Source organism: Notamacropus eugenii, chromosome 6 (genome assembly GCF_028372415.1).
Source record: "Notamacropus eugenii isolate mMacEug1 chromosome 6, mMacEug1.pri_v2, whole genome shotgun sequence".
Classification (NCBI taxonomy): Eukaryota; Metazoa; Chordata; class Mammalia; order Diprotodontia; family Macropodidae; genus Notamacropus; species Notamacropus eugenii.
In genome coordinates this window covers 79,660,079-79,673,803 of record NC_092877.1, presented here as the reverse complement: position 1 = coordinate 79,673,803, position 13,725 = coordinate 79,660,079, and the positions used below count along the sequence as shown (strand labels likewise).

Below are 13,725 nucleotides of genomic sequence, written 5' to 3'. Positions count from 1 at the left end.
ATATATTTGATCAAATATTTCTTAGGGGATGAGCCAAGAAACAGTTGTGCTGTAAAGTACACAAGAAACTGCAATCCATGAAAAATAGAAATGAATTCTTGTAGTACACAAAGAGACCAACAAAAAAAAAAACCCTATAAAAACAATGTACATACATTTCAAATTTAAAGTACCTAAATACTTTAGGCTCAATAAAGATACAATGAATTACACTGAAAAAAACAAATCATACAGTTTTTTTCACCATATACATTAATTCATTTCTGAAGCCCATTAAAGTTTTCTTACTCACTTAATCTCAAGTTTCTAGCAATTGTGAAATGGGAACTTTAGAGATTTATAAAAAACCTGATATAGGGTCTAGAGAGCTGGCCTGAAAGTAACAAAGTCCCAACTACAGTACAAGGTGTTGTGCCACCCTGGGAAAGTAATTCTCAAATTTCCCAAACCACAATTAGACACACACACACACACACACACACACACACACACACACACACACACACACACACACACACACACACACACACACACACACACACCCTTTCTAAAGACACTGGAGTTCCTCAAAATGTATTTTATATCTTCTGTTAAAACTTAGAACGTGTATAATAACACTGAAACCACAGCACATATTCCTGTAGCAACTATAAATTATGAAGAATATACATATATGTGTATGTTCCTTTTCTATTATGTCAAATATATCAATTTAAATAACTACACATAATATGGTTAAGTTCTATGTAAAAACTTAAGATATACCATGGTTTGCTCTTAACAATAACTTAGGAAATTATTATTTGGATGATAACCTGACAAGTCGTCACTCAGGAATGTTTTCATGAAAAGAAAATGCAAATAGAAATTACTTGACTATAAAAGCATTTGTGTACACCTAAAAGAGCAAGTCTAAAGAATTAAGTCTGCCTGATGAATCAAGACTAGTTCTCAATAGCAAATAAGATTCAGAATTTCAGACTCAAACCTAAGTGCTTCTTTGATGACATCATTCAAAATTTAAATAATTTCTCAAATATCAATCAATAACTACTGAAAAAGCATCCATGAGCCAGGATCTATGTATGATAGGCTCTGAAGAAACAAAGACAAAAATGAAGCAGTCCTTGCTCTCCAGCACCTATGATTTTTTTAATAACATTTATATAGCGTCTACTACGTGTCAGTACTTTGCTAAGTACTTTACAAATATAACATCTATAAATACAAGGAAAATAAAAACAAAATAAATACACAGTTGTTTAGGGAAGGAGGGCAGAAGAAATCTGGCAGGAAAGGGAATCAGGAAAACCTGCATGTGGAAGGTCTTGCTTGAGCAAAGTATAAAAATGTTTATAGAAGTTCTCATCTTAGAGGAAAAGAACTGGAAACTAGAGTAGTGCCTACCAAATGAAGAGTGGCTGAATAAATTATTGCATATGAATGTAAGGGAACGCTGCTGCACCATAAGAAATACCCAAAGAAAAGTTTCAGAGAAACCTAGGAGTTGAATCAGAGTGAAATAAGCAGAAGCCAAACAATTTATATATTAACAATATTGTAAAGGCAAACAACTTCGAAAGACTTAAGAACTTTGATCAATGTAATGACTAACTATGACTCCAAATGAAAAAAATGAAGCATATTTCTGATAGAGGGGTGACGGACTCAGGTGGAGAATAAGACATATGTTTTGGGACATGTATAACATTGCTATTAGTTCTGCTTGACTATGCAAACTTGATGGGGGCATCTGTTGTAATGGATGGAGATGGAGATTTGTGGAAGAAAGGTTAAAGACAGAATCCACTGAAGACAGGATGAAAATAGTCCAGAGACAGAGAACAGTCCAGTTTGGCTAGAATACAAAATAAATGAAGAGGGTAATATCAGATAATAATGGAGAGGCAGAGGTGGAACCAGTTTGTGGAAAGCCCTGACTATGAAAACAGGAGTTTACACAAAGTGATATCATCATAGTACTACATTAGGAAAATTACTCAGGTAATAAGCAATGCAAACGATAGCTTGGAATCTGAATAGACAAGAACAAAAATAACCAGTTAAGAAGCCCTTACAAGAGACTCAGCAAGGGGCCTGACAACCTGAAGGGCTGGTTGCAGAAGTGGAAAAGAGATGCCAGATGCACAAAGGGTTTGGGGAGTAGAAAAGAACCTTAGTGTTATGAAGAACTCATGCCAAGTGGCATGAAAAACTGACTCTAAGATTACAAACCTTCTCTCCTATTTCCTCTAGCAGATTACATCCTAAATAATCCCTTCTGTTTCTTCAATCTCCCAGCCTCTATGTACTGGCTTCTTTACAACCTTCAAAAATGTCCAAGTTTGCCCATCCTTCAAAAACAAAACTCACTAATTCCGATAATTTCCTCATGCCATTTTTCTACATCTCTCTTCACTGTTGCACTCCATAAAAAAGTCTACTCTAGCACTTCCATTTCTTCTCATTCAATCAGTCTGGCTTGACTTTAACATTCAAATGACACTGCTCCCTCCAAAGTTACTAGTGATCCTTTGATTGCCAAATGATATCACCTTTTCTCAGTCCTCATCTTGCTCTACCTACCTAATGTACCTATTACTGATCACAATTCTCTCCTGGATACTTTCTCCTCTCTGGTTTTCATGGCACTACTTAGTTCTGTCTGTCCTCCAAGCTATTTTTTTCGATCCTTTGCTCACTCATCACCCATATCACAACTCCTAACAATGATTACTCGCCATGGTTCTGACCCAGACCCTTTTCATTTCTCCCTCTATACTCTTCTCTCTTGGTAACCTCATCAGCTCCCATGAATTTAACAATCATCTCTATAAATATATGTGGGTATGCATACATATAAATAAAGGATTCTTAAAGTCAAGTCTACAAAGTGTCAATAAAGATCAAACGATTAAATCTGCCTTTAGAAAAAATGGTATGGACACTAGTGACACGACAAATTGTGTCTCAAATCTAAAGTCACCTTCAAAATACAAATTACTATAATGATATCACACATAACTTAGTATTCAATCCTCCACTCAAATCTTGCACTGCCGCTATACATCTTGAAGTTGACCCGTGAGTTCTCAAAGGCTCAAATATACATGAGACTACAGAAGAATGGTTCCAAAAGAGGAAAAGAATGGTATCTACCACAGACCCCAAGTACCATCAGGGGCAGTTCAGTGTCTGCTCCAAAGAACATTCCTGTCTCTCAGGTTTTCTTAACTTCTTGGTGATTCCAATAGGCTTTCAACAGGCTCTCTCTACTCTAGATACACCCCTATAACAATAACCCAGGCGGTTTTCTTGAATAACCTATGCCAGAAGTCTGACCAGCTCCCCCTCCCCCTGGCTACAGAACAGTGAAGTTCAACCTTTTTTGATCACACATCATTATCAGTTAAAAAAAAAAAAGTTTGAGCACAAAGACTCAATAATTGTATTTATAAATCATATACATACAAGTACTACTGTACTGATATTATTAAATACAAAAAATGAACCTTTAAGAGGATCATTAAAATGAAATAATATTTTATTATATTACTTTTCTTAATCTTGATTTAATAGTCTGAGACACAAGGATTCAAAAGTCCTTCTTTATTCTATTTATTCCCATACAGTTAGTTGTGCTCTAACACTTGTTTTGAAACAATTAATCTGTTATTAGGGAATTTGTATATTAGGGAACATTCTGATACCCAATTTCTTCCACAAGAAATATCCAGAACAGCCAAAACTACTCCACTTCACAATAACTTACAAAATAAAAATATAGCCTTTCTGTTGCTTCAAGGCCCAACTCAGTGCTTAGCTGAGAGTTCCTCCATGAAACCTTCTTTGATGTACTCTGTTAGAGTACATATTTCTCAGAGCTTTTCTGTTTAGATATGTCTTTGTCTTTATTTTAACTTGTATCACAGTTATACACATCCTTTATCTCTTCTAATACACTATAAGCAAGAAACTCAGCAAAATTAGATTACAACCTCTGCTCTATAGAAAATAAATAACTGAATAAGGCATCTGATAAAAGGATGGAAACCTAAAAGGCTCATATTTACATTTTATTGCAGCATAATTCTTTGGCTAGCCAAATTGGGTGACTGGGGAATTGTTTTGGTTGCCAAATCTTTTAAAGGACATAACAGTGGCTGCTTTTTATTAACAGCTTTACAAATTCCAATACAACAAAATCAATCTTTTCTGTTCATAGGTGTTTATTTTATGAAATTGCAAAAGCCATGTGTTTCTAATGCAGAATGTTTCAATATTCTAAATGACTAAATCTAAAGGACTGATAACCTGTTTTCCTTGCCCTTTTCCCAAGGTTTTGATGGAAAGGAAAAAACGGGGGTCTTCCCAGTATAATTAATGTCAGTGTTTAATGTGATAAATAAACACTTATTTAAATTTCTTTACAAACCTCAAAGAGTTCAAATTTTAGGAAATTATTTTCTAATACAAAAAAAATAGAGTATGACAATATTTTATAAAATATTCTAAAGGTCTGACAAAACTATTGTCTCTAAATTTAAAAGTAGCTGTTTATTCATAATTACAGGTTAATGCTTTATGAACACTAGGAAAGTAAAGTTTTCAATCTTTTTCCATAGTAAGAGGAGACTATGGAGCTTTTAATTATACTAAAAACTCTATATAAACTATTAGTTTCTCAAAACCTGGTAAATTTAAAAGCAATCTCCAGGTCAACAAAATAATGAGACTTCAATAAGCAGTTGATACTCAGTCTCAGGTGAAGCCCAGCACTGACTTGCTAATTTCTACATTAGTTCTAAAGATCATAAATGTCCTCCAAAATAAAGAGGGTTTGCTTATTAATCAGACATAAAGAAGTATCACTGACACATTTCAAGTGTCCATAACTGCAGGTGATGGTACTAAATAATAATGCTATAAAAATTATTTCAAAATATAACATTATTCATTACGCTCTGACTAATGTTGAAACTATCTGATTCACTTTTACATTAACTGCAGTTTAACCATCACATGTACAAAACATGCATACCCAAAACATTGTTCAGAAAAATGTTAATCTACTTGGGCTTCCTGAGTATCAATACTTCAATACTTTTACCAATGTTCTTGAATTCAATTTTTAAACTATTTATTAAGGGACTACTTTTATGGAAGGTACTATATTAAGCAAATACAAACACAAAAACAAAACGTTTGCTGTCCTCCAAGAGCCTACCTTCTATTGGAGAGAGACCACATGATAGATAAATGTCTATGGTAAGGAGTGAAGGAGATTGAGGACAGAGCATATCTAAAACTCCTAGGACTAAGTGAGAAAAAAAGTTAATGAAGGGAGTGGAGCAAGGACTGGGACAAGAATGAGAGGAAGGAAGGAATGGAAGCAGGAATTAATTCATGGAGGTGGGTGGCCCCTGACCCAAATCTGACAGAAAGAAAAGAATTTTGAAGTTAAAGATGGGAAAAGGAGAGAAATAGCATTCTAGAAATGGGAAAAGACACAGAAGTGAGAGAAGTCATGTCAAATTCATGAACCAAGAGTTTAGAGAGAATACAGAGTTTGTGAAGGTCAATACTGAAAAATGACTGTTGAGGTGAATTGTGTGTGTATGTGTGTGTGTGTGTTCATCCTTCCTTGCCAAAGAAGACCATACCACCAGAGAAATGATGACATGACTTGCACTTCACTTTGTTTTGAGTGAGGGAGGGCTGTGCAGGTCACCAGCCTCCCTTCTCCTCCAGAGCCATCTGAATCCAGTGATCAGATATTCATCAGGATGACTGGAGATGACCCAGGATGAGGCAATTGGGGTTAAGTGACTTGCCCAATGTCACACAGCTAGTGAGTGTCAAGTGTCTGAGGTGAGATTTGAACTCAGGTCCTTCTGACTCCTTCTCTGGTGCTCTATCCACTGCACCACCTAGCTGCCACAAGGTGAATTGTAGGCAAACTGTGGAGAGCCAGAATAAGAAGTGGGTATTATATTCTATAGGCCAACAGAAAATCACAAAAGGTTAGAGCAGCAGAGAAATAAGTGACCAACTTAGAAAAGCCATTTTAGAGATTTTATTTTGCTTTTTTGTGGGGGGGAAAGAGTTTATTTAACTTCACTCTGAAGTATACACAACCACAGAGCAGTTTCTTGGTGCACTGCAGAGTATTTATCTAACTTCTTCTCAAAATGAAGCAAAAAACAAAATTTTTTACTCCAACAGTCTGTTGTTTTGCAGTTTGGAACTCACAAAGGAGAGCCAGCTCAATCCTAGCATGGCAGTACTTAGGAAAGATCCCAAAGAATCAGTTTTTTCCTACTAATGAATAAATCCTAAGATTAAAGTTACAAGGTGCTAAAAGTGTTCTAGAATAGACCAAAAGGCATTTTAGTGCAATTTTTTTAGCCTACGACAATTTCCTCACCTACGATATAGAGGGAAAGGAGGTAGAACAGATGTTTGCCAAAGGCAAAAAGGTTAAGAAAAAGAGGAAGCATGAGAAAGTAATAATGAGAGTTCCTCTAAAAGTTGACAAGTTGGAAGAACTGGTTAAAAAAAAAATGTATGTTACAATGTTAGATTATTGAGCTATTTAATTTATTTATATAGATTAAGTAGCTAGTTAATAAGAATACAGAAACAAGGAAGAGTGTTACAAGAACAAGGGGCAGGAGGAGCTCTCTCAGCTAGACTGTCCTATTCTCCCAATAACATTAAAAAAGGTTATCTTGTATATTAACCAACACAGAATACCTATTTGTACACTGTAAATACTCTTAAAATTCGTGAACTACAGAATATTCCTTAATTTAAAAACCATTTCTGTAAATTACATTCAGTGAATGCACCAATAACAATGTAACTACTTTAATAGGCAAGTTTAGCAATGAAAGTATACCACCAAATAGAATTCATCAAACTCCTTCCAGGTACCCTGCTATGCACAGGGGATAGGGTAGGTATCACCCAAATAACTTAACACCTTCTCTGCAACTTTTAGTCTAAGAGAACCAGAACACTGAGGGGTTAAGTGACTCACCCAGTTACCTACTTTCTACCTGATAACAAACAGTCAGTTTTCTCATCTGAAAATAAGGAAAATACTTACACTACTTATAAGCCTCACAAGGTTGGTACGGAAAAAAAACAAAACAGTATACTATGTAAAAGTAAGTCTATATTCAAATGCGTGCTATTATTACTATTAAAATTTGGTCCATTGCAAATAATTAACCGATTGGCACACTGAATAAAACTTAATAAATTCTGGCAGACCATTCCCCACACCTGGAATTCATTTCCCATCCTCTAGGTCTTAGCTCCTCATTTATAAAAGGATAGGGTTGGATTAGATGACCTCCAACTTCCCTTCCAGTTTTAAATCTATGACTCTCATCTCCAAAAACATTCCTTTCCTTTAAGACTCAGCTCTGATATCACCTTCTTATGAAGCCATACTCCCCCTCAAAGTGTTCTTTCCTCTTTTGCTAGGTAGGTCATTTTGTCCAGTTCTCTCCTTTGCCCCTTATTACCATGCCACATGTACTCTTCATAAATTATAAGTTTCTGGAAATCAGATTCTATTTTTTCAACATTCTACTCCTTTAATAAGCAGCACTTCCTATTGTTGAACTGAAATAAACACACAATGCTATGTCAATGACAAATTCTAAAAAATCGATAAAATGTCATAAAATTAGAGAGAATCTAAGCAAATATTCAGATAGAGTATCTAAACAATTTAATGATTCTGAAGCATGGGATCTACAACATATTCAGATCAAATTTTATAAATATTCCTTAGGTAAGAATGGTACCTAGGAACTGGAAGACTACAGGAAACCCCCTTGCTATTACAGCTGGCAACCCTGGGATTTCCCTTCCCTCCTCTCACTACCAGATGTTCTCTCTAATCACCTCCCACTCCTCCAATGACATATCTATTCTGATGTTCTCTTCAGGCAGGCTACGCAGTAAGAGGCCTGGAAAGAGGGAAAGAGAACAAGGAGTGGAGGGCAGAATGTGCTCCAGCCTTATCATCCTTTCACTGCCAGTTCCCTTTCTATGTTCCAGCTTTACAAGTGAGAAACAAAACTCAGAAAAGTAAGTGAATTGCCCAGGGTCACAGTGCTAGTAAATGGCACAGCCAGAAGCTGAATCCAGGTCATCTGATCCCCAGGCCTTTGAGTAAAACAGCTATTTACCTAACTCGACCTCAGTCCCCTCATCTGTAAAATGAGGGGTTGGATTCAATAATGACCTCTGAGACGCCTTCAGATTCATCTATGATCCTATGATCATCGAGCACTTGTTTTTGATTTGGCTTTTGTAAACTTCTAAATTATTACATAAACCTTACTGTCACTATTACTAGATATAATTAAAAAAGAAAAGAATTTTCCCCTCAAATACACATATAGCAAACAAATGGGACCCTTTATACTGCATTTCCCTTTGCTACTACTAGTCAAAAAACAAAAAACCTTAGAAAAACTCAAAAAAAAAAAGGTCAATTATAAGGAAACTAAGCCCCTGTAGTATCCTAAAGCAGGCTAAAGAAAGAGAAAATTTAGAAAGATACAATAGGTGGCTACAGTGGAAATCTATCAGGTAACCCCTGAGGCACTCTTAAGAAAAGGAAGTGAGCAATTTGTCCCAAACTAGAAATGATTACTGAAGATAAACCTACAAATAATCTAACTGTCCCATAGTTCAAAGGGTCCTTGGGAAGCTCATTTCTATCCCTAACCTCCAATACACAACCAATCCTCCATGACAAAGCCCCAAGAAGCATCAATAACGGAAAAGCTAGAACAGTCTCAATTCTACTGAGAGGAAGCACGTAATAAACTTAGGTTCGGACTCTGGCTAAGACACTATTTAGTTGATATGACCAAGGGCAAGCCAATTAAACTCTCTGAGCCTCAGTTTGTACAGACTGGGCTACATGGTCTCTAAATGACTCTATGAACAACAGTATATAAGCAATGAAAAGCTGGGAGACAGGTTCCTACTATCCCAAATTGAAACTTGGAACATATTGTCCCATGTCAACATCATTATGTGTGGTGGTTACGTTCTATATTACAAGTAATACAGTATATGCTTCAACTTTATGAACTTTTACAGAACAGCTTTGAGAACCTAATCAATGTTTACAACATTGTTTCTTTAGGAAAATTCATTCTGAATTCCAAACCATTCAAACAATAAGGGTCTGTCTGAAGGTTTAAAAATCATTCAACAATACAATATATAATTATACTTGCTATGGACTTGAAAATGCAATTTTAATCTAGTTTCTCTTCTTTTAATACACTTTTGTGGTCTATTCTTTAATAAATTATTTCAGTTTCAGAATAACTAATCATTCTTAAATCTGATTTACAAACTAAACCTTTAATCCAAATAAAATCTAAACTATTTTAGAAAGCAGCATCAAAAGGTAAGCTAACAAATCCATAAAATGGCCTTATGAAATTGGATTTGAAAATACAGGAACCTGAAAAAAATTTTTTTTAAACCATATGAACTTTGAACTGATGTCGTGAAACAGAAGTGTGAAAACCTCAGAATGAACAGATGATTAAAACTCCACTTTATTATAATACCCAAGAATTCCCTGACTATGCTGCCTGCTAAATTGCTTTCAATTTTACTCATGAGAGATATACAATATTGGTCAATTTTAATTACTTGGATTATGGTTAAACAACAAAAAAAGTATAAATATAAATACATGTTACCTTCCATACACTTCCTCGTATACTCTGAACCCCACCCCCTACTCCTACAACTCATACACACAAAGAAAATTTACACTTGATCACTCTATAGCAAGGAAGTGTTTCTCAAACTGTTGGTCTCAGTACCTCTTTTACACTCTTCAAAATCACGGAAGACTATATTCTTAAAATCTGAGGATCCTAAAGAGCCTTTGTTTACATAAATAGGTGTACCTATCAATATTTACTGTATTAAAAAGTAAAACTGATTGTTAAATATTGATTAATTCATTGAAAATAATAAACCCATTAGATATTAACATAAATATTTTTATGAAAAATAACCATATTTTCCAAAAGAGAAAAACATTTAGTAAGAAGAATAGCACTGCTTTACATATTTTTACAATCTTCTTTAATATCTAGTTTAATAGAAAACAGCTTCATTCTCATATCTGTCTGCTTCTGTATTCAACAACTTCCATGCTGTTTTGGCTCAAGTATATGAAGAGACTCCAATTTAAAACAGATAATGTAGTTAGAAAAAAAGAAGTATTTTAATAGGCATGTAATGTCTTAACATTATTATGAAACAGTTTTGACCTATAGGGCTCCCTAGACTCCCCCTAGAGAGAATACCCAGGGGTTCAGACCAGACTTTTGAGAACTTCTGGGTAAAGGCAAAATAGGAAATTCAGAAAATGAAAATCCAATGTGATAGTTCACCAGTTCATTCTGATGGATTTGCTACATTCTATATATCAAAGTATTAGTTTATTCAAGGCTATGCCGAAATAATTGATTTTCTAAAATTAATAAATGTCTTAAAATATATCAAACACCTTAATTAAAATAGTCAAAGGAGTCAAACTTCATTGAGAGAAAATGTTTGAATGCAAAGAAAGTCTAAGAATTTTCCAAAGATGACTGAACATGATAATCTGAAAAGGCAACAGTAAAGACCAGGAAATGGTTTTGGTTGTCTATTATAATAGAAACAGGAAGAATACTCATTGCTAATAGAGATCTTTAATCAGGAATAAGAGAATGCACAATCATTCCCTTAAAATGCTCAAGGATATTCAAATTTCAAAATTTACACTTCTGTCAGGTTCTCTACTTACTAACTGCTCTAACCCCCAAACATTTTAACACTGTCTCTGACATAAAATTTTTAAGTTCAATCATTCCACTTCCTGAAGGTTACATACAATAGGTATGATGTTTAAGGTTTAACATGACATTTCACAAATAAAAGCCATTAAGCAGCATAATAAGGAACTATTAATAGAAACAGAATCTAATTTATTCAAAAGGTACCTTTGAAATCATCTAGTCCAACTTCATGCCAAACACTTCAAACTGATAAACTGTTCATGTACCCATGTTCTAGATTCCAAGGCTATCATAAAAATCTAAGAGTCATGAGATTTGATGGGGAAATGAACTAAATAACTTGAGTACTATGTTTTAGTTTCTTGCAAACTTTAAATGCGAAATTTTAACTTGCTAACAACACCAATATTTAAACAAAGGGGAGGAGTTAGAAACAAATTACAAACTCAGTATTATGCCACTGTATGTAACATAAAAGTCAAGTGAACAATTAAGTACAGACCTATTTGTGCAAATCACCAATCTTTTGTTCTACAGAAGTCTACCATTCCTTCTTTGGATACCAGAAGTATTTGGAAAGGAACCAAAGTCCTCAAAAGGATTATTACAACAGAAATTCCATCAGACTATCTGCATCTTTGTAGGACCTGTGCAACACCAAACATTTTGTGAATGCTCATTAAAGTATCAAGTTTTCTCAAACATTTGCTCAACTGTCATTCAAAAAATACTTCTATAAAAGATGAGCCAACTATTTAAAAGACATTTTCACTTCAAGTTCCTTTCTACAGCTACTTCTCTAATATCTACACCTCAAACCTTAGTTTCTCCTTCCATTCACCAATAAACACCTTACACAGTTACAGTTCTTCTGTAACTGCTTCTTCATTAACACGTTAGCTTCTTATAAAATGTTTTCAAGTTTTCCAGCTAGTGAAGTCAATAAGCATAAATCAAACAATGAAGAGTAACACTGAAATTAAACCACCAATGCTAAATTCTAGAATTATCAAATTATCCAATCTTTTTTAAGTACGTTCCTTTTTTTAAAAAGGCATAATATAACTTGTACTCATTTGTTGCATTCCCTACTAAAATGTGAGAGTGAGCTTTGTTTTCTAGCCCTCCTTTCCTCACTGTACGATAACCATCCTTTCAGTGAAACTGACTGCTTTCTCACAGAAGCAAGTGGCTCCCAAAATTAGTCCTCCGGGCATCCCTATTAGTAACTTCTGGACTCCTGTTGGAATGTCACTCCAGCTAGACCAATAATGGGTGTTCACTGATGCCATTTTATTTCATCGCACTACTTTTTCTTTCAACTAATGGGCCTAAATAAGTTACTTCTCATATAAACACCAAACTCATATGAACAACCCAGATAAATAAACATCAATTTCTCCAAGTAGCAAACATTGAGGCAACAAATCTTTCAATAACTAAAAACATGTCTCATCTTCCCTGTGGTCAGAAATGCTGCAGCTAGCTCCACAATCCCAGTTCTCATAAAACACAAGTCAGTCCTGAATGCCCGGTACTAGATAAATTAAGATAAATATCTAGGTACTTGCCCGGAGTCCTCAACGCTATCTTTCTCTCCAAGGGGCTGCTCACTCTCAAAATAATGACGGCCCCCTACAGAAAGCCAAAGGTTCCCCGCAGCAAATATTAAACTCTTATTACGTATTCCAAGCCTCTTCAGCAGTCTCCCCAGGGGCATTTTGCTTAGCATGGACTCGAAAGCGTGCGAGTCATTGCCAGGGAAGCCTTCGCAAAGGCAGCACCGGGGGCAGCCCCAATACCGCAATGCTGCTGCTGCTGCTGCTGCCTTATCCTTAAAAACCCATTCACCCCCGTCCCCCTCAGCCTCGGCTGACTGCAGCGCGGAAGAGCTCACCCGAGAACTTCGGGGAGGCAGAGGAGCAGGAAGAGAGGCTCGCCCCAAGTCGGGGTTTAGTGCGGAGTTGGGAAAACGGGGCGGGGGGCACCCCCAAGAGTTTGCAAAGGCTACCGGTGCTTTCACCTGCTCCGCCGGCCCTCCCCTCCCCCAGCCCCCCCGCACAGACCCCGCGATCTTGGCCTGGCCCGCAACGCTCCCGCACCCCCGCCCCCGCCTCACCTGTCACCAAAGCCGGGCTCTCCCCCGTGGAGGCGGCGGCGGCTCCCGCCAACGACGTCCTCCTCCCGCGAAGGCTCCCGGGCACCAGCTCGCATCCGTCCGCCGCTCCCGCGGCCAGCAAGCCCAGCACCAGCAGCGCGGTCCAGCCCCGGGCCGGACCCCCGGGGCACAGGGGATGGAGGCGAGGCGGCGGGGAGGCGGCCGCGGGCCACGGCCACGGCCACGGCGGCGGCGGCTCCTGGGGCCGCCCCCGCTGCCTCGGGCTCTCGCCCGGAGACAGCCTGGTCCCTTGGGCATCGGCGGCCTCGGGGGCTCGGGTCCGGGCCTCGCTCATTGGTTCCGGTAATTATTTTTAAACGGAGAGGGGGTGGAGGCGAGAGCGGGGGAGAGCGAGCGAAGCGCCTTCAGGCCGCGCACGATTCTCGGCGCGGCCGTCGCGTCGGAACCCGGGGCCGCTGCTCTGGCGCCTCCAACCACCCGGCAACAGCGCCAACGCCGGCGCCGCTGCCGCTGCCGCCGTCGCCGCCGCCGCGCATCCCCCCGCCCCCTCCGGCCTCGAGCTCGTAGTACCACGCTCGAGCTGGCCGCCTCGGAAACCTGCTCCCAGCTCCCCCCTCCCCCCCGGCTCCCTCCCCTCGCTCACTCGGGCACCAATTCGCGCCGCGCCCCACCTCCTCCCGCCTCCCTCCCCTCCCAGAGCGCAGGCGCGGGCCTGCCGGCGCATGCTTAGTGAGGCTGCCTCCCAATACACCCCTCCTCCTC

At 38.1% G+C, this 13,725-nt stretch overlaps 1 protein-coding gene across 2 annotated transcripts in view; it reads right to left on the bottom strand.

Moving 5' to 3' along the window:
• STIM2 (stromal interaction molecule 2) overlaps positions 1 to 13,520 on the bottom strand; it is a 178,901-nt gene extending 165,381 nt beyond the window's left edge. The window contains exon 1 of one of the 2 annotated variants that reach the window (XM_072620423.1): positions 12,964 to 13,520. In XM_072620423.1, the coding sequence (XP_072476524.1) occupies positions 12,964 to 13,297 (334 nt within the window). In that variant the 5' untranslated portion in view covers positions 13,298 to 13,520. The remainder of the gene's footprint in view (positions 1 to 12,963) is intronic. The other variant, XM_072620424.1, reaches the window with a different exon arrangement.
• Between the last annotated feature and the right edge of the window lie 205 nt (positions 13,521 to 13,725).